This window comes from Sinocyclocheilus grahami, unplaced genomic scaffold (assembly GCF_001515645.1).
Source record: "Sinocyclocheilus grahami isolate Dianchi unplaced genomic scaffold, SAMN03320097.WGS_v1.1 scaffold85.1, whole genome shotgun sequence".
NCBI classification, from domain to species: Eukaryota; Metazoa; Chordata; class Actinopteri; order Cypriniformes; family Cyprinidae; genus Sinocyclocheilus; species Sinocyclocheilus grahami.
The window spans coordinates 1675699-1698196 of NW_015505264.1; the positions used below are offsets into that span (position 1 = coordinate 1675699).

At 34.9% G+C, this 22498-nt stretch overlaps 2 protein-coding genes across 2 annotated transcripts; both read left to right on the forward strand.

Annotated features, from left to right (window-relative positions):
• Positions 1–436: 436 nt before the first annotated feature.
• Positions 437–1254, forward strand: LOC107586778 (phosphatidylinositol 3,4,5-trisphosphate 5-phosphatase 1-like). Its single transcript, XM_016274299.1, has 3 exons — positions 437–514; positions 604–784; positions 974–1254. Exons 1-3 carry the CDS (start codon positions 437–439, stop codon positions 1015–1017), a joined length of 303 nt encoding a protein of 100 aa, XP_016129785.1. The 3' UTR covers positions 1018–1254.
• A 1320-nt stretch (positions 1255–2574) lies between these two features.
• Positions 2575–17147, forward strand: LOC107586779 (protein CIP2A homolog). Its single transcript, XM_016274300.1, has 19 exons — positions 2575–3002; positions 8407–8554; positions 8650–8762; positions 9758–9852; positions 10369–10465; positions 10579–10701; positions 10825–10917; positions 12213–12372; positions 12570–12711; positions 12941–13040; positions 13142–13260; positions 14157–14346; positions 14515–14589; positions 14676–14786; positions 15224–15420; positions 15553–15666; positions 16079–16161; positions 16284–16402; positions 16570–17147. Exons 1-19 carry the CDS (start codon positions 2901–2903, stop codon positions 16717–16719), a joined length of 2331 nt encoding a protein of 776 aa, XP_016129786.1. The 5' UTR covers positions 2575–2900; the 3' UTR covers positions 16720–17147.
• The last annotated feature ends 5351 nt before the right edge of the window (positions 17148–22498 follow it).

Here is a 22498-nt window from a genome sequence, read left to right on the forward strand (position 1 = left end):
TATGTCATCTATGTTGTATTCTGAATAAAATATTGAAATTTGAAACTTCCACATAATTGCATTCTGTTTTTATTCACAATTTGTACAGTGTCCCAACTTTTTTGGAATCGGGTTTGTATAAATTATGGTAAAGTAGCTTTACTTGTTGATATTTCTTGTTGGCAGCATTTTAACAGTCTGTGTGCATAATGCACTGTAGATAGACGAAAACAAACAATAAATACTAAAAGGCTAAACTTTGAAAATCTAAAACAAGTGAGTGTCATTTGGCCTTGCATAGCACCTAATTAAAAAAACACCTTAATGAAGAGAGAACTGAAAGTCCAAACATAGCACAACATTTCCTGAAGGCCACAGAAACCCTGACTATCAAGTTTTTAAGTTTATGATTTAATGTAAATTAACTATGTTCACTTAATTAATTATTTACTTATTTATGCATTTTTACAGCAAACAAAAAGTGGTCTATACTTACAGGATCCTCCAAACCCACACTGGATACTTCACTCTACAGGTAGGATAATCTAATTGATTTGCACTGGTTTGCCAACAAATATGATTACGAATAAATCTATAAATATATCACAACACAATTTGTTTCAGGCTAGCTCAGGTGTAGAGGAGAAGTTTTTCAAGACGTTGAAGGATCTTATTCGTAATTACAAGCAAAAGAATCAAGGACTTGCAACACACTTATGCCGTTCGCGGAAAAGAAAAACGCTGCAAGATCAGCCAATGCAATGTGCAGAACCACTAGTGCCCAACGAGGAAAATGACTATGAAAGTGAGTGTCGACTGTTACAATATTAGACATTAGCAATTATGAGACATTACCAATGTCATTACAATGAAACATTATTAGACAATTACAATTAGCAGGAATCAGCCTTGCTGATTTTTTTCTCTTTGACAGAGAATTGAAATATTTAATTTACCCAAATTAATTGTGAACACTTGTTTTTGTCTCTCTCAGATGTTGACTGCTCAGGGGACTATGTTGTTGTTCTGCCGGACTGATTTAGTCACAATGTGACGCTCTGACCGGATAACTGGATCAGCTAATATGAACGATTTAGATGTGCTATTACAGTTTGCACATCTAAAAAATACAGTTGCAAAATATAAACTCAGAATTCCGGGTTTATATCTCATAGTTCTCAGAGTCTAAACCTCACAATTCTGAGTTTATATCATGCAGTTCTGAAGAAATGAGAATTGTGACAAAAAGGTCAGAATTGTGAGATAAGAAATGCAAGGAAAAATGTCAAAACTGTGACAAAGTCACAATTACCTTTAAATTTTTTTATTCTGTGGCATAAATAGGCTTTCATAGGATTTTGGTGTCATTTGTTACAAGTTATAGTATCCTCATAACCATTTGAGTGAAAAGTTAATTTGAAAAATTAACATAGTTTTCAGAATGTCTTGGTATTTGGGATTGCTTTAATGACAAATGATTTAATGTACAGAGGAGTTCACATGGTCAATGTCACATGTTTGATTTAGTGTCCTAAAAATAGTGCAAAATATTAAATATTGTTTATTTTACAACATTCTAGAAATTCTAAAACTTGGTTTTAGATTTTGAATGTGGTCTCAGACTTTTAAAGTCATTGTTTGTCATTGGCCAATAAAGTGTTGGTTGGAATTGTAATACTAATCTGGATGAGAGAGAAATATTAGGTTTGTATTTTGTGCTTGATGACCTGCTCATAACTCAAGGACAAGAAGAGATTTTTTTTATTGTATATGTTTGTTGTTGTTGTTGTTGTTGTTAGAGAATGTGTAGGCCTATCTGTATATAGTATGTACAGTTTATAAATATAATCAAATTTTATCTCGAACAGAGTCTATAATAATGTATGCCATATGAATGGACTGTCTTTAGGTTTTAACATGTAAATATATATATACATTTATGTACCATTTTCTTTACCACAACTTAAAATAGATTGGCCCACATTGGACAGTCAAACTGTTTCCGTTACACTGTTCTATGTGGTCAAAGAGAGCAAATGATGTAGCTTGATGTTACTATCTGATTTTAAATTTGGTTGGCATCTTTAATAAATAAATTACATTAAAAAAATGAGTCATTGTGTATGAAGTTTACAATGAACTGGCAAATGTCTTGCCAGAGTTTTCTTGTATGAACACAACCCCAAAAATGCAAGACAGTTTCTGGTTGTGAATCACAGAAAGTACAGTTCACATTTATGCTTAATTTAAATTTTGACACAATAAAGGTTTTAACTGGATAGTATTGATGAATAAAATTAAAAGAAATCTCTTTAATTGAAAAGAGTACACATACCCCAACTATGACGTACTTACGTCAGGGCGTCGTCGAATTCTGGCTCTCAACCATTCTTCACAGAAAGGGGGTTAAAGCTTTTCTTAAGAACATTAAAAAAGAGAGAGATTAACATAAAACAAACAGAAAATCCACTGATTCAATAATTAAGAGTTGTGGTGAATCGTAAAAATGTTTTGTCCTATATTTTATATTTAAATATTTAGATATATTCCTAAATGTTTCCATTATCCCCCTCCCCTTTTGGATAATGAACTCTTCCGGCGATTCGAAGTGTTAGCGGGAGGAAGTTGCTGTTGTAGCGAACAGTGGAGAATTTAATATAAGCTTTTGAGTAAATGCTACTTTAAATAACATACTAGTAAATATCATTGTTAAAACAGAAGTCACCTCCATGCTTGATGAAAACATTGTACGGGAGAGAATACGATATATCTGTTATTTAATCTCAGTAACAGCGTCTATTATCAACTAGCATAGCCTACTGAATGTTTACAAAACCTACCGCGAAACTGTTCAGATAGTTTCCTCATATCAGTTAAAATTTTTAGTTCAAGTCAGCCATTGACCGACCTTGGGTGTAAAGATGGATGTATCGACCTGTTTGAAGTCTCTACTGTTGGCCATTCGTCAGTACAGAAATAACAGAAGCGCATTAAATGCATCACAGCTGCAGAAACACATTGAAGTGAGTGAAAACATTTATCTGTGGGGTTATTGAAAACACTCAGTTTTATTTGTGTGATCTATCCAATCATTTAGTCACCTTCAAGTTGTGCCAAAGTCCAAAAAGTCTTTTAATTCTTATGTGAAACATAAGGGAATGACAGTTCATACAATGAAAGTGAATGGTGACTGAGGCTGTCATTCATCTCCTTTAATGTTTAGGAAGAAAAAAGGGTATTTCTTAAATATTCAACATCATTTTTCTAGTTATATTCTAAAAAAATAGTTTTTTAATCTTTTGGGTGCCACAAACCCCCAAAGGACTGAAGGACCTTCATACTAAAATTAAAAAGCAGCTATATATTATTTTATGTATAAAGACCCCAAATTAATATTATAAATATGCTTTTCTATAAATTGTGAATGATGCAATCTCTTTTCTGTAATAATAGATGACTGGAAAAGACAGAAACTGGGTCATTAAACAGTCAAACTCATTGTGGTCAAAAGAATGTGTAATTTTACATGTCATTTCCTTTAATCAGGGTTCCCACGCTTCTTGAAAGTACTTGAATTTCAGACATATGGATTCAAGGCCTGGAAAGTACTTGAAAACAAACATAGGTCCTTGAAAGTGCTTGAATGAAATTAGAAATACATTTTGTTTATGGCGCTATTTCAAAAATTGTCCTATATGTTCTGTCAGACAGAACGAAACAGCACTAATGATTGGGGTGGAGATGGGGTAGCGCGGAAAAAAAAACAAAAAAACATGTGTTTGTTGATGCGCAGCCTAGAGCCCTGAGCGGGACAGTTTTCTTAAGCCCGCTCCCGCTGAATTTCTGACCATTACCGCCTGCTCCCGCAAACAATCTAATATTGTGTATTAGAGGGATTAAAGGGGTCATATGATGCGATTTCAAGTTTTCCTTTCTCTTTGTATTTATTTTGAAAGATGATGCTCGTGATCATGGTAAGGGGGGTTACATTTCCGACGAGTGCTTGCGGTGTTCGGCCGATCATAATGCACTGGGTCAGCTGGCCAATCAGAGCAGACTGCGCTTGTCAGAAGGAGGGGGCTTTGTAGAAAACGAAGCGTTTGAGAGAGGCGGGGCATAGAGGACCTACAATAATGTACATTATTTGAAAAATAATGTGTTTTTTGAACATTAAAGCATGTCAACATATTCTGTTACACCAAATACACAAAATAATGATCTTTAAAAAAGCATCATATGACCCCTTTAAAGTTTTCCGTCGCTACGACGGATTTTTCGTCAATTGGAAAAAATGAGGGGGAAAGAAACATGTAGCGCATTGTTGTTGTTCTGCCGACACACCAAAAATCACCCCGCCACGGCTGCAGCTTTTTGGTGACAACATAATATCGCATCATTCAAAGTCGGGTTACTAGCAGAGAACACAGAGCAGGACTTGAATTTTGGTGCTGGATTGCGGCTATTAATAATAATTCTACTCATTCCCACAGGTTCCGTGCTTAAAACGCGATGACAGATGATGGAACGTATCATTTGCATGTACTTTTGAGTCTTGAGAACTCACTCATTTTCTGTGCGCCCACAGATCGCGATAAGGAGAGTGACAGCTTTTAATAAAAGGAGTTTGTAAATGGGATGTTGATTTAATACAACAGTTCAATAAACAAGTATTGCCTGATTTTGCTCCATTTCATCAACAAAAATTGTTCCAAATAAAGTAACAGCTCAGCCGCTGCGCATCTCTCTAAGCAAACACAGCGGGTGTTTCATTCATGAATGAAAGTACATTTTTGAACGAATCTAGTGAGTCAGTGATTCATGATTACCCATTCATAAAGACTTCATTCCTGAATGAATCTGCCATTCAAACTAATCAATTAATGAATGATTCAGTGATAAAAATCAGTGACTTGCCGCCACCTGCTGGCGGTTTCAGTAAAATGTTTAGGTAGCCTATAATTTCAGTTATTTAAATCATTTAATATTTCTGTTATATTTAAAACATTAATCTCAACATGAATTTATTAATTTAATTGCACTCATGCCACCTCTGAGCCTCATTAAACGTCTGAAAATGTACCTACAAGCCACTTTTGTATTCTTCTGTGCACCCTCTTTAGTACAAATACATTTTTTATTAATACTAATTCCATATGATTGGTAACTTATTTGTCTTATTCTACTTCTTATTATATATAAAAATGTAAAAAGCTTATAAACATAAATTTTTTAATTTGACAGATGAAAATTATACCATTGCAAAGGTAAAAAAAAAAAACCGCCCCTGTAAATCACTTTAAGGAGTCAAATATCACCTCATATTAGGAAGGCTAATTTTTTATCAGAATGTTTGATTATTGATCAGAAGGTGCTCCTAATTTTTTTTAAATTAGGAGGACAAGCACTCCTAAAAAAAAGTAAGCATAGAGCCATGTGTATCAGTATATTAGATCCTGCATGAGGTCTTAAAGAGACAGCAGCCTAAATAAACCTGCTGCTGTCTTTCTTTATACAGTGAAGACTATCCAGTGTTATTTTACAGTTGAATAGATTATAGTTAGACCTAACTGAAAACATTTATTGTTATTGTTTTTGTTTGTGCTATTGATTGTCATTAATGTACAGTATTTGTTCTTATTTTCTTATTTACTATTTACTTGTCTTTTTTAGTTAAAATAAATTCTGAGTGCATGTTATTCTTGGGTGGGGAGGGGGCGTGAGAAATAGTCCTGCCACCACAGCTGGAAAAAAAAATCCTAAGAAACACTGCATGCATTTAATAAAATTAAGAAAAATGCATTTACAAAGGTAAAAAGAAAATGCCCCTGAAATCACTTTGTACAGTATTTGTTCTTATTTTCTTATTTACTATTTACTTGTCTTTTTTCGTTAAAATAAATTCTGAGTGCATGTTATTCTTGGGTGGGGAGGGGGCGTGAGAAATAGTCCTGCCACCACAGCTGGAAAAAAAAATCCTAGGAAACACTGCATGCATTTAATAAAATTAAGAAAAATGCATTTACAAAGGTAAAAAGAAAATGCCCCTGAAATCACTTTGAGTCAAATGTTTCATTTAATTTATTATTGATTAGAAGGTGCTCCTAATTTTTTTTAAATTAGGAGGACAAGCGCTCCTAATTACAAGAAGAAAAACACTGCTCTTAAACTGGGTGTGTGACGGGTATGGTTATGGAACGGGGTTTGGCAGAGGAAATAATTTCAGTCAAATTTTTTTTTTTACTTTAACCCCATAATTTTCGCACATCAGGGAGCCGCTATCAATATGCGGGGTATGAAATCGCATTTGAATGAGCGCTCGCTGTTCACTTTCACCTTCGATTTTGTGACCGCGTGCATAATTATTAGGCATGTTGATATTCTGATCATATTTTTTTCAAGCACATTTGACCAATTCCAAACCACATCAATCTTAATAACTTCTGTTATTTTTGTATTTAAACATTTAGAAGTGATATATATTTGTCCATGAAGGCTGGAAATGAAAAACTCCTTAAGGTGTGCAGAATTATTAGGCAGGTTTTCTACGGATGAAATGAGCCAAAAAAGAGATTTAACTCAGACTGAGAAGTCAAAAATAATTAAATCCCCATGAGAAATATTAAAAACTAATGCAATATAGAAAGTTAAGGCATGACCGTTGGACAGCAAAATGCTCATTGGGTCAGCGGGGTCAGAAAAAAAAAGGTGAAGAAAAGACGCATGTTAACTGCAAAAGAATTAAGAATTAAGTAATGTGAATAATCAAGTGTGAAACCATCAGGAACCTTTTAGTCTCCAGTGACACCATTTTCCAGAACTGCAACTCCAGAATTACAAGGTGACAGGTTTGTCAGAGACCTTGCTTGGGTAAAAATTACTTAATAAAAATAACATCCTGAAGTGTTGTGAAATACATGAAGACTATTTTTATAGGCTTTATGGACAGATAAGTTGAGAGTGACTCTTGAAGGACCAGCACCACATCCGCTTGTACCATTGTTTGAAGTATGGATCTTCCAGAATCTGACAGTAAGTTTTAGGAGCTAATTTTTGTCAGTCTCTGCAAGACGGACTTTTCAGGATAGGAGATGGACTAAAAATGCACTCCCAAAACTTACTGCAACATGGAGCTAAGGAGAAAATGTAGAACTTGAAAAATTGGAAAAACAGCTTAGTGAAAAGCGTTTACAGTTTTAAAGCAAATAGTCCTATTTTTTTATTTTGTGATTTGACAGATTTGCGCATGTACAAGGTTTAAAATGTTCATGAAATATTTTCAAAAAATATTGATATTTGAGCAGCTGCGTGTTTGATCAGCTGCATTCCTCTAGGTCAAAGATGAAAAAATGGGATTTACAATAAAAAGACATTTACAAAATTATTGTTATAATTTTGTTAATTTATTAATGAGTAATGTCTCTTTTGAGTGAATGTGCAATTTTTTTTATGTTAACAGGTTTTTACCATGTTATTACAACATTTAACCACTTTTTATTCATTAAAAAATTTAGAAATTCTTTCAAATTTAAATCTTGTACAAGAACTACAGCAAAAACCAGTTTGATGCATATTTTATCAATATTTTAGAAATTGTATTTGAATATCACCAGTACTGACTTCAATGGATTTCATTAAATTCCTTTGAACACAACTGCTCAAAACGGTCTTAATTTATGAAACCTACACATTCAAAACATTATTACTCTGAAATGTTTAATGTAAATGTTAAGTGTAAGTGAACTGTTAAGTAATGTAAGGTCTTTCATGGCAGTTCATATTCTGGGGTGTGAATTTGATTAGGTGCTTGATATAGAATAAATGGTGCTTTAAAAAGTCCTTGAATCTGGTGATCATGAAAGAGTGGGAACCCTGGGTCATGTTCTGACTGCATAGTCAAAACAAGCTAAGAACTGTTTATGAATTAGTTTATTGCTTTTTACAAATTGGTTATTTTAGTAGCATGATAAAATGTTATTCAAACTGGGATAAATGTGTTATCACACAGGAACAAATGTGTAATGGATGCCTTTCAAATGCAAACTGGGTAAAGTTTTTTTTTTTCTCCTTATAATATCAATATTTTAGAAATTGTATTTGAATATCACCAGTACTGACTTCAATGGATTTCATTAAATTCCTTTGAACACAACTGCTCAAAACGGTCTTAATTTATGAAACCTACACATTCAAAACATTATTACTCTGAAATGTTTAATGTAAATGTTAAGTGTAAGTGAACTGTTAAGTAATGTAAGGTCTTTCATTACACTACATATGCTGGGGTGTGAATTTGATAGGTGCTTGATATAAAATAAATGGTGCTTTAAAAAGTCATTGAAAGTCCTTGAATCTGGTGTTCATGAAAGAGTGGGAGCCCTGTTTAATATAAAATATCCAACATTTTAATTGCTATTTTTAATTCCACAGGATGTTTCAGGGCTGAAATGTGGCGGAGTGCTGTTTTCAGGTCAGGTGCTGCCCAGCGAGTGTCTGAGTGGACTCATGGAAGTAGCTGGAGATCCCAACACCAGTCACGCACTGACGGGATCCATTATATCCCTGCTGGCACAGTTCGGTACTAAACCCTTTAATGTAGTAGTTCCACAGTCAGTTTATAGTCATATCACCCGTTATTTACCCATGCATGTACATTTCTTAATGGCCCAGCAGCTTCTGATGGTGAGGCTAAAGAAGCTCTTCACAGCAGCTACAACTTCACTGGCACTCTGGCATCCATAATCCACTGCAACAGAAGCACACCAGAAGAGCCTCTTGTGCTGCAGGTGAGAGTACTGCAGTTTTTTAAGATGAAGTCTACACTCTACACTTCACAAAGCATGCTTTTTTTGAAGTGCATATTTTTATAACTGGTCAAGAAATGTTTATATGATGATGTGACTTACAAACTTTAAAGTAATTAGCTTTTTATTTTAATATATTTTCAAATGTAATTTATTCCTGTGATGGCAAAGCTGAATTTTTAGCATCATTACTCCAGTCTTCACTCTCACATCACATGACCCTTCAGAAATCATTCTAATATTCTGATTTGGTGCTTAAGAAGTTAATCTTTTATTGGTTTTGAAAACAATAGTGCTGCTTATTATCTTTGCAGAAACCGTGAATAGAAAGTAAGAACAGCATTTATTTAAAATAGAAATCTTTTGTAACAATGTAAATGCCATTACTGTCCCTTTTTGATCCGTTTAATAAGTCCTTGCTGAATAAAATTAGTAATTTCTTGTAAAATGTATATAAAACTTTTTTTCTGACCCCAAACTTTTGAATGGTAGTATATGAATCACTTTATTAAAGTCCGCATGAAGTCAAAATGTACTCTATTTACTTTGTTAGCGCATGTTGCTAGTCTTGAGGCAAACAGTTAATCCGTGCAAGTTAATCCACTGAAAAAAAAAATAATGTAATCACAAATTTTAAATCAAAATCTGAAAATTTGCTTCGTTAGTTTGACGGCTTTTATCCTTAACCACTCCCCTCCAACTGTTAGTTTGCTGTGAACGAGCAATGTCAGGGAGGTGCGCTAAAATAAAATTCTGCCCACTATTAAATATTTAGTTTTAGTTGGAAATACATCACTATACTAATGTCAAGTCGGTAGCAACTTCCGGTTCACACAGAATTTAAATGTCACAGATAGGTGGTTTTATTTCACTACGTTTAGTTAAAGTTATCCAAAATGGATGGATTAAAAAATAAAGATTACTTTGGATATTACTTTATGTGGTCATGTGAATAATGTCTCCAATGCTCTCCACAGTGCCTTAATGTGCTGCAGCGACTGACCTACAGTGTGAGGACTCAGCATTGTGCCTCTCACATCCATGAACTCATCAGCTTCCTAATGCAACATGTGTAAGACCCACGACATTCTCTGCTTTATGCATAGATGTTTGTTTGTTGTGCAGTACCGTTCAAAAGTTTCAGAAAATTTCAGAAATATATCAAAACTTTCACTTTCAAAAAACTTTTATTTGCATCATGGAAAGTGTACAGAGTTTTATTTTTCTTGCCACAGTGTATACAATATAATAAATACTAAAACTGTTCATGTCTTAGGTATGTAATAATCATCATTAAGGGGCGTAAATACAATCATGATATTGACAAGTGGTCATGCTAGAGGTTGTGTAGTGGAAAACCACAACACTGAACTGAAACAGTTTTTGCTTTTAATCACAGAGGCTGGGTTTATAGCAGCACCCTTTATAAGGTGCAATATGCATTAAACTATTGCACAGCAATGGTTGTGCATGCAAAAGTTAACAGAATTGTGAATTTGATGCAAGTATACTAATAAGAACATAGTTTTTATTTATTTATAATTAAAAACTATGCATAAAATATAATGCTTTTTATGATTGTCTTTAGCCAGTCAAGTAATGATGACATTGTAAAGGCCTGCTTGGGCCTGATGGCCAACCTCTGTCGACATGACATCTCTGTGCAGTCACACATCAAATCTCAGGTCAGAACTGGCATCATGATGAACTCTCAGTATGAACTCTTAGAAGTTTTGTTAGAAGTTTTGTTAGTGAACTAACCTGCTGATGACTATTATACCTACTCTTTTTTTTTCAGAGTAATGTGAAGGCTTTCTACAGAGCCTTGATTAATTTCCTGGGTCACAATTGTCTGACTGTGGTCGTGTTTGCTCTGTCCATATTATCAAGTTTGACTCTAAATGAAGAAGTTGGGCAGAAGGTAGGGTTGAGATGTAGCGCTGATGTTGGTTAGCTCGCGTAGTTTCATCATTTTGTCTTGTGGCTGGAAACTTGTGGCCCTGTACTTATTTTCCATTTGAGGTTGTGTTTTTTTCTTTTGCAGCTGTTTAATGCAAAGAACATTCATCAGACCTTTCAAGGGATATACCAACATTACAAATCTGGACATACTTTAAATTGTTTTATGTCTTATTTTGTTATCTTTTTTTGTAGCCCATACCTAATATATGATGTTAGATATAAAAAATACATGGATAATAAAATTCTATTATGTCTAAATAAACAGTAACAACACTAAAATTAAAACCAGTAATTTAAAGGCATTACAACATTATAATGTACAGTAAGAAAATGGATATACGTTTTGGAATTTCTTAAAGATTACATTTAAAAGTATTACTGATTTTTTTTTATTTTTTATAATTTGTAATTAAATTATTTTATTGGTGTTTTTAAAGATTAACAAAATGAGAATTTGATGTCTTCAAATGTAATTGTTTTCTCAGGTCCATTAAATAATATTACCTGATACAACTTTTGATTTTAATAATAGATTAGTAAATATTGAAATTTATTTTATATATTGAAAAAAGTATTTTTTTTGTTAATTCAGGTTAACTAATGAGTTAACAATTGGAGCCTTATTGTAGCGTTACCATTTTTCTATTACTATAATTTTTTTTCTGTAATAAATTAGGAATCCATGCCAGATGCAAATATTTGGTTCGTGTCATGTTAGTGACATTCTGCCCTATTAATCTGTAAGTTTGTGCTTGTGTTCACCCAGGAGGCGATCGATTCCTCTCTGTGCAGCTCAGCTCAGTCATTTTTAGAGCTCCTCCTGCAGGAGGTGTTGGTTTTGCTTCAGTCTCCAGACTCCACTGAAGGAGAGCATCTGCTAAAGATCTTTTTTTGTAGCCCATACCTAATATATGATGTTAGATATAAAAAATACATGGATAATAAAATTCTATTATGTCTAAATAAACAGTAACAACACTAAAATTAAAACCAGTAATTTAAAGGCATTACAACATTATAATGTACAGTAAGAAAATGGATATACATTTTGGAATTTCTTAAAGATTACATTTAAAAGTATTACTGATTTTTTTTAATTTTTATAATTTGTAATTAAATTATTTTATTGGTGTTTTTAAAGATTAACAAAATGAGAATTTGATGTCTTCAAATGTAATTGTTTTCTCAGGTCCATTAAATAATATTACCTTATACAACTTTTGATTTTAATAATAGATTAGTAAATATTGAAATTTATTTTATATATTGAAAAAAGTATTTTTTTTGTTAATTCAGGTTAACTAATGAGTTAACAATTGGAGCCTTATTGTAGCGTTACCATTTTTCTATTACTATAATTTTTTTTCTGTAAAAAATTAGGAATCCATGCCAGATGCTAATATTTGGTTCGTGTCATGTTAGTGACATTCTGCCCTATTAATCTGTAAGTTTGTGCTTGTGTTCACCCAGGAGGCGATCGATTCCTCTCTGTGCAGCTCAGCTCAGTCATTTTTAGAGCTCCTCCTGCAGGAGGTGTTGGTTTTGCTTCAGTCTCCAGACTCCACTGAAGGAGAGCAGCTGCTAAAGAAACACTGTCTACGTGCAGGCCGTGTCGTTGACTTTCTGCTAGATATCCTTATTAGGCACAAATAATCACACTTCAACACACCTCACAGGACAAGCTTTCTGTTTGATGGGCTAGTGTTAGTAGCCAATCGGTATAAGCAAATATCAGATAATTAATTAGCCTGGCTTATGAATTGACCAGTAATGTATTGTGATTGTCTGATTCTACTGTAATAGTATAGATATCCTTGACTCTTTTACTGCTTTGCGGCGATGATGCTCTAAGGTTGTTGGTGTCCCAGCGGCTCAGTCCTGAAGTGTGTGTCTCACAGGTGGAGCTTCTGCTGTCCTACAGTCAGGACCTCTCTGGGTCCACCTATACTACCTCCAACTGCCAGCTCAGGTAATGAAACCTTTTGGAAGTAATATTGTTTGTGAGAAAGTATTGACACTTACAGTACCATTCAATCAAAATACAGTTCAACAATAATATTGTGAAATAGTATTACAATTAAAAATAACTTTTCTATTTTAAAATCTAATTTATTAATGTGATGGCAAAGCTTTCACACAATCCTTGAGAAATTGTCCTTCCAAAAAAAAAAAAAAGTTGTCTCCTTGTGCATCTCTAGTCAGGTGTGCTCTAAAGTGATACTGAAGACTCTAGAACTGATGAGCCACCTTAGACAGCAGATGCCAGACATGGAGACGTCCTTCTACAGGATCTTACAGGTACAAGACGTACGCTGCGCTTCCTCGCTGCCCTTTCTGTTAACTCTGTATCAGATATTTATAACCTTCCCTTGACATGACCTCTTTTCCATTGCATGCAGGACCAGCGCATGGTGACACCTCTCTCATTAGCTATGACCTCGAACTGCAGAGAGCATGTGCAGGTCGCCCTAAGCATACTTTTTGAAGCGGCCCCACTCCCCGACTTCCCCTCTGTCATGTGAGTCAACAGAACACACAGCCACAGTGTGAACGTTTACTCTGAGGTTTCAAAACTTTCAGTATGACAGTGCAGGCAGTTGTATATGAAGTACAAAATATTGTGACTATCAGCTTAATGACTGAGTGAAATTATATAAAAATAAGATATCAATTTGAAATTGTTTTCATTTTAATTTGTGGTGCTTACTAAAGCATTACTGTTGCTCATACTTAAACTGGTAATCTGAAATATTAAACTTTTATGCGTAACTAAGCATTTTAAATCATGATTTGAAATTATAAAATAAAAGAACAGCAAGCAAGTCCTCCTTAAATGTAGAAGTGTTGGTTAACTACCAAACTGTACACTACTGTTCAAAAGCGTGGGGTTGGCAAGATTATTTTAAAAGTTTTGAAAGTGTTTCACCAAGGCTGCATTTATTTGATCAAAAATACAGTAATATTGTGAAATATTATTATATAGTATTAAATATTATTGTTGTATAATTGGGTTTTTTATTTTTATTTTAATGTTTTAAAAAGTAATATGTTCCTGTCATGGCAAAGCTGAATTTTCATCACCATTACTCCAGTCTTCAGTGTCATATGATCCTTCAGAAATCATTCTAATATGCTGATTTGCTACTCAAGAAAAGATTCTTAGTATTATCAATGTTGAAAACAGTTGTGCTGCTTAATATTTTTTGTAGAAACTTTGATGTGTTTATAAATAGAAAGTTCAAAAGAACAGCATTTATTTGAAATATAAACCTTTTGTAACATTATTAATGTCTTTACTGTCACTTTTGATCAATTTAATGCACCCTTGCTAAACCCCAATATTAGTGCCTATATTTATTTAGAAATGAATATTGGCATTAAATCCTGGAAAGTCTCTGTCACTTTTGTTTTAAGTCTGGGGGACAGTATTGCTGCCAATAATGCATACCGTCAGAAGGATAGTGAGTTGTCGATCCGGAGCAGTCCTGCTAGCGAAGATGTGCCTTTTGTGGGGAAGAGTTTTCCCATGATGCATGCCGAACCTTCTGGTTCTGCTTGCCAAAGTATCGACAGCCTCATCGAGAAGCTTCAGAACGGAGTGGAGGTATTGTGTTTGTCTGAATCTGACTCATTAGTTCTGTGACCTCAGTGTCTGCAGAAATTCCGTCGTGGGTTTGGTTGCATGTAGTTCCGTACTGACAATAGAAACGTGCACACAAGTGGATGGCATGCTTGCTTTTTTTGTTTTATTTCTAATGTTGTAGTGTCTCAGTTACAGGAGAAGGTCAAAGATGTACACATGTCAGAGATCATTGATGTGTATGAACAGAAGCTTTCAGCACTAGCGGTGAGTGACCAAGTTAGGAAGGAACTTCCTGTTTGTATATGTAACATATGCTGACTTTGTATTTATATGTGCTTTTGTATATGTAGTGTAAAGAGAGCCGTCTGCAGGACCTTTTGGAGGCCAAAGCACTTGCGCTGTCACAGGCGGATCGACTGATTGCTCAATACCGCTGTCAGAGAGCTCAGGCGGAAGCTGAGGTTACACACAAATTTTTTTTCTTTTTTCTTTCGACAAAGCTTTTATGCATATGGGTTTTTTGAGTTGCTATATATCTTATATCTTATGTATCTATCTTATGCTCACCAAAACTGCGTTTTTGCTAAAAAAAAAAAATTCAGTAAAATGGTAATACTGTGAATCAATATTTCCATTTAAAGGAACTTTAATATAATTTATTCCTGTGAATTTTCAGCATCATTACTCCAGTCTTCAATGTCACATGATCCTTCAGAAATCGTTCTGCTGATTTGCTGGTCAAGAAACATTTCTTAGTCTTATCAATGTTGAAAACCGTTTTTGGTGCTTGATATTTTCACTATGATAGAGTTACATTTTAATGTGCATATGAGCACATTTTTTATTTGTAAAACTGTTTAATCTTGTTATTGCTGTTTTCAATCTTTCTCCTTTCTAGGCACGTAAATTGGCATCTCTACTCAAAGACACGGAGCGGAAGAAAGAGGATCTGCAGACAGAGTTGAATGATCATCTGTTGGAGGTCGAGAGACTGAAATCTGACAGCCAGCAGCTCCTGGAGCACAACGGCCGTCTGCAGGAAGTCGCTGACCAGCACCAGGAGCTGAAGGGCACCTACAACCAGCTGCTCACTAGGTCAGTGTTCCTCTCTCACACACACTTAGATACAACTTCCATGAATGGATCCGTCAAATGTTTTGTTAAAGATAAGCAAACTCAGCAAAGCAAAAGCAAACTTTTCTCACTTTTGTAAAAAAAAAATTTTAGGTACGACAAAAGTGAAGGGATGCTGAAGGAACTGCAGGCTGCCCATATCTCACTCACCCAGCAGGCCGAGGGGCTGAGAAAGACCAATGAGGGATTAAAACTCCAACAGGAGAGGTCGGTGTTTGAAATGATGGATTGAATGTCAGGCATTTTTGACTATAATATTAATAACTCTATATTAATATTAACTCTAATATTAATAATAATATTTTTATGCTTCATGCCATTCTTGCTTATAATAATATTATTATATATTTTTTCATTATTATTATTATTATTTTTATTATCTACAATTATTATATTATTATTTATTGGAGCTAGGTTAAGCTTCATGCAACCCTCCAAAAAAAAAGTAAAAACAAACATTTGATTTTTAAATTATTTTTTTTTTAATAAGTTGAGCTGTGCTTCATGTCACCCGTGAATGGGTCTATAATAATAATAATAATAATAATAATAATAATTATTATTATTATTATTAAAAATTATTGAATGACCTTCAGTCCTTTGACTTTTATCTGCTCAGGACTCTTGCAGAGATGGCAGAACAAGAACAGCAGATAAAGGTCCTAAAGACAGACGTGCTGGAGAAAGAGAGAACAATAACAGGTGAGAAAAAGCAGTGGAATTAATTTGCTGCATTGGTTTGATGTTTTTCTGCGTTTTCAGTCATACACACTTATGCATTTGGTGTAAAGTGTACTATAAAGTTTCTTTCTGTTCTATACCAGGTTTTCAGAATGATCTGAGGAGACAAGAAGAGCAGATCCATGAGATGGAGGAGAATATTTCCGTCCTCAGGAAAGAGCTGAATAAGACAGAGCAAGCCAGGAAGGACACCAGCATCAAGGTGCCGTCAACATTCACTCAAACCAGTCATCAGTCAGTCTCAAATCATAGTGTGCTATAGTTAAACAGTCATAATTCAGCTTTACCTATTTTTTACCTGCTATATAAGCGTTCAGGTAGGCTGCATAATGATTCAGTGTGTTTTCTGTTATTGTACTCCTCTTGTAGGCTTCCTCTCTGGAGCTGCAGAAATCCCAGCTAGAGACCAAGCTGGAGAAGATGGAGGAAGAGCTGAGCAAACACACACAAATGATTGCCATGATACACAGTCTCAGCAGCGGCAAACTCAAGGACATCACTGCCAACCTCTCTCTGTGACATGTACATATTCATGTATACGCCATCAAGCCATGAAATACTTCACTTGCTTCATGAAATAAGAAAAACTTATTTTATCTGTATGTTTGGTCACTTTTTGTCTGTACACTTTGTATGTTTTCTTTAACATTTTCATGAGTGAATGAATAAATGTCTAAGTAATGCATATGTCTATTAAATTTAATTTATCTGCTTTCATTTTGGATGACATTCATTATTGAAATTATTCAGATATTGAAGTAATGTGTAGATTTTTGAATGTCAGTCTTTGGCCACCAGAGGGTACTGTACAAACTGTTTAAAGATTGTGACGAACTATTTAAATATTTTTTTCAATAAATAAGACTACTTGTCTACTCTCCCTAAGAGAAAATGTTCAGTGATCATTCCTTCAGTTTCACAATGATAACAATGTTTCACAGCTGAAAGTGTGTGTGCTTTATTAGGGCCATTCATGTAGAAGGTATGACTTCCTTGTTAAAATAAAATCTTCCTTTAAGCCTGTAAAAATCAGTTTAAATCATAGTTTCTGTTTATTTAATGTGTTTTTTTAGAACAACATAATATGCACATAAACAAGAACAAGAGAGTGAGACCTATAGAAAACGAATTCAATCAGGCTTGAACAAGAAGCCATGATAGTGTTTTTTTTTGTTTTTAGGAGGTGTGTGAAGTTGACAATTTTACTCTTAACATTAGTTTCAGTATTTTAACCTGATTTGTCACATATTTTCATAGTTGTTTTGGCAAGTCGTCAGCCAATCAGATGGATGTGGCCCAGATGATCAGTCTGGACTGTAACTATGCATTAGACATCAACTCTTTGGGGATTTTCTGATATCTGAGTGTGAATTTATTTTAAAGGGGTCATATGACGTTGCTAAAAAGAACATTATTTTGTGTATTTGGTGTAATGAAATGTGTTTATGCGGTTTAAGGTTGAAAAAATACATTATTTTCCATATTCTGTACATTATTGTTTCTCCTCTATGCCCCGCCTTTCTGAAACGTGTCGATTTTTACAAAGCTCATCGGGCTGAAAAGCGAGGTGTGCTGTGATTGGCCAGCTATCCAGTGCGTTGTGATTGGCCGAATACTTCAAGCATGTGACGGAAATGTTACGCCCCTTGCCATATTGTGATGCCTTGTCCGGTCGGAGCGACGAGACAAAAACATTAAAACCCATTATAAACGAGGCATTTGTTGCTTCCAGTGGGGACATAATTACGGATTATAATGACTTATACTGTCTTTTTAAACATAAAACTATGTCTGCATTTGTGATCGGAGAAATGACAAACAACAAGCACTACTCTACACTGCTCAAAACTCGCGTTTGAATCATCAGTGGCAAATTCTTTAAATATAAAAAACGTACTTACAGGCTGTGAGTCAGAACAGCCGGCATTGTAGTCTACTCTTCTAGTCGTGTCCTCTTTTGGAAGACAGTATTTTCTCTTTCACAACGAAACACAGCGTCACACACGGCGGCCTTGAGTGAGCGGAGGCTGGCTTGAGTGAGCGACGGCTGGTGTGCGGGCTTGCGTCAACCACATGTGACGACCCCGGACTGGACTCAGCTTCGTCCAAGGTGAAAGCCGGTCCAGCGATCCACAGCGCGAAGTTGATGTATTTCCTCAGTGACCAGCACGGATCAGCTCCAGGCATGACAAAGCGGATATCATCCTCTTTTGGAAGGCCAAACAAAGTAGTTTCGCTTTCACAACGAAACACACAGAACACAAACACATAGCGCCTTCACGACATGGGGGCGGCGGCAACAGCAATACTACAGCGAGAATAAAAGTTAAGACTCCTTTCTTTGCGTGAACATTTGGGCGGCGTTACGCAAATCTTCCCACATCATGACGTAGAAATGTGGGGGCGTGTTAGAACGAGACGTTTTAGGTTAACTTTTATAAAGAATATCTCTTTGGATTTGAGACTTTAGTCTTTGCAACTTTATAGACCTTCTTTATGCACCAAGAGCTTGTAACACTCCAAAGAGAAAGGAAAAATTGAAATCGCATCATATGACCCCTTTAAAGAGACACCTGTTAATCTTTCTTCACCTGTCTGTTTGAACATTCTCTCAGTTTCTCACAAGTTGTCAGCGCAACAGTTTCAAGGGCAGCACTTTGTGATAAATCAGTAACCACAAACAGCAGACTGAAAAGCAATTTCTAATACATTTTCATAAATTATTTAAAGCTGTATTTTGAGTGAAAAGTGATCGCTTGATTCATGGTTTTGTTACAAAACAGTTCCGGAGACGTCTTAAAACATGCTAGACAGGCTGCACTAGTTAAATAACAACCAAAAGCTTTCGTATGATGAACAGTTCAAAAGATTGTGTTATTATCTTTGTTTTGTTGTTTTTTATAGCTAGAGGTGTGTCTCAGAGTAGTTTCGCTTTCACAACGAAACACACAGAACACAAACACATAGCGCCTTCACGACATGGGGGCGGCGGCAACAGCAATACTACAGCGAGAATAAAAGTTAAGACTCCTTTCTTTGCGTGAACATTTGGGCGGCGTTACGCAAATCTTCCCACATCATGACGTAGAAATGTGGGGGCGTGTTAGAACGAGACGTTTTAGGTTAACTTTTATAAAGAATATCTCTTTGGATTTGAGACTTTAGTCTTTGCAACTTTATAGACCTTCTTTATGCACCAAGAGCTTGTAACACTCCAAAGAGAAAGGAAAAATTGAAATCGCATCATATGACCCCTTTAAAGAGACACCTGTTAATCTTTCTTCACCTGTCTGTTTGAACATTCTCTCAGTTTCTCACAAGTTGTCAGCGCAACAGTTTCAAGGGCAGCACTTTGTGATAAATCAGTAACCACAAACAGCAGACTGAAAAGCAATTTCTAATACATTTTCATAAATTATTTAAAGCTGTATTTTGAGTGAAAAGTGATCGCTTGATTCATGGTTTTGTTACAAAACAGTTCCGGAGACGTCTTAAAACATGCTAGACAGGCTGCACTAGTTAAATAACAACCAAAAGCTTTCGTATGATGAACAGTTCAAAAGATTGTGTTATTATCTTTGTTTTGTTGTTTTTTATAGCTAGAGGTGTGTCTCAGTTTCAGGTTAAAGGTATGATTTCATTTATGTCTTGATTGAGTATATGTGACTCAGAGTTTCTCATATTTTGTTCTTTAGAATAATCCACCTAGTCCTGATATGGAACGAGACAGCTCATTTTAAACTGTATTTATTTACATCCTTCATAGAAAAGCTGATCTTCATTAAATTGAAGAATAGTAGATAGTAAACAAACAGCAATTCACAGGTTTGTAAAAGAACAGCAGAAAAACATGATTGCCCCTCATCAAACCCCTTGGTTAGTGTCTTCATTAAATGACAAGTGGATAGAGCTTAAAAAGCATAATCATTGTAGTGTTGGATAGTTGTGATTGCCACAGATTAGCACATTCTCAAAAAAACTAACAAACAAAAAACTTGATTGTTTACATATTTTCCGTACTCAGTCACAGTAACAACTGACTGTCAAGTCAACATTGCTTAGGGACGGTCTCTGCTGTTAAAAGTTTTGTTCTCTTAAGAAAGTGTTTTTTTTAGAACTTGTTTTCCTGATTACTGCGGAATCTGCTAAAACTGGTTTTCTGTAAGTCATGGCCCTGAGACAAAAGACGAATGACTGGAATCTGATCCATCCACTTCTGAAAGTGCTGAAGTATTGTAAAAATGATAAAGTTAGAAGAACAGGTCCTTCAGTATACAGAAAAGATTGTCTAAAACTGCAAAGCTTGAAAGTCTGAAACATGACTATGAGTTTAGAAGGACTCTTGAGTCTAGGCAGTGACTGCTTCAGTGATGTTCACTGAGATGTATCTTCAGACTGAAAACAAATCCAAAGCTTTAAAAAACTCAAATGTATTCCCCTGTGTGGCGTTTTGCACTCGCTTTCACATTCAAAAGTCTTCTTATTTATCTTCAGGCTTACATATCCTCATTTAATAAGTCCTGAATAATAAATATAAATACTAAAGATCAGGCACTGGATTTCCCTGTCAGTTTTTATCCATAATACGTTTCATTTAGAGTATGTAAGGCTTTGTTAATCCATCTCCGTATGACTGTGGACTTGAAGAGATGAGCCACGTTTGCTCTTTTCAATGGGCTTGGTTTCCATTCAACTTCTCCATCTCATGGCTAGAATCTGATGTTTCTGGTGAATTTCTAGCACTGGAAAATCTCTGTGTGAAAACACATGGCAGGTTAGTTTCAGATAAGCATACTGAGTCAAACACATACAGATTCAAATTTAAATGTGAGAAAGTGAGGAAGGCAGATTTATTCAAATAACATAAAAACTTTTGTCATAGTAATTGTCCTATCTTTTTGGACTCGAAGCTCTTTTGCATAATGTTTTTTGCTTAATTTAAAAGGAATAAATAAAGTAACGATGCAACAACAAAAGAACAAAATAAATGAACTTACCATTAGTAAAACAATTGCCACAATAAGACAAATGGCTACTATTATACTAACAGCAATTAATATGGAGGCTTCCACTCCCAAACCTGTATGGAAAGAAATGAGGATTAATTCTCTTTAAATGACGTCTCAAGTGTTACGACCATGTTCAACACATTTTATCTGCTTTAGTTATTTCTTTTGTGTCCATTTGATTGATTAGATAAAAAGAATTTGAATGATTCTAGATAGTAAAAATGTTGAAATGTTACCTCTTGATGGGAGTTTGGTTTGTGTAATGTATCTGTACTGGGCTGTAGTGCTTTCACATGTGTATGTTCCCAGTTGCTCTTTATTAAGATGAGAGAGTTTAATGGTTCCATTTTCTGGATGAAAGGTAACCTTGTCCCTCCACTGCTCGGAGATTTCTTTCATAGAGGTGTTGCTGTCATATTTCAGGATGGTGGTGGAAAAACTCAAGGTGAGAGAGTAGTTGAGGTCCTTAGTGACTGGACATTCGAAAGTGAACTCATTCTCGGAGAGTTCTGAAGCAGCTAAATAAAAAAATAAATAAAAAAACAATGAGAATGACCCGTCCCCTAATACCACTGTAGAGTAAACTAAAGGCCACTGGATATTTAAATAAAGGTACAAGCAGCCCTTTAATATGTAAGTCATCAGTGAATGGACAAGAGAGAGTTACATCATCTTCCATTGAGATATCTGAAACACTATATTTTTTACATTGTGATATTACTAGAAATGCTCTGTGGGCTCCAAGATGCTTTATACGTGACCAAAAACACAACAAAAAAATCTGTGAATTTACCTTGTTGTTTCAGACTAGCTGTATAGCGTGTATTTTTAGTAGTTATGGAGCAGTTGTATGTGTATGTATCACTGATGACATCCACTTTAAGTTGACTTGTCACTGTAAACAGGTCATCTTCTGTTCGGCTGACAGTGTTCTGTGGCTCCATCGCTGGAGGGTCTGAGGACCACAAGACTTCTGGTTCTGGATAAACTCCACTGCTGGTGCAGATGACTGTATCATCTTTTAATGTGATATCCACTGATTTAGCTGGAGCTAAAAAAAAAATATATATATATATATATGTATATATATAGCAAAACTGTTTTCTAATGTTTTCTCAAAAAAAGTAATAGATACTTTTAGATCATATTGGTGCTAAATAAGATTATCTTGAATTATGCATTTGAGTCGTCTCCCTACACTGTCCGAATACTTATATATATATATATATATATATATATATATATATATATATATATATATATATATATATATATATATATATATATAT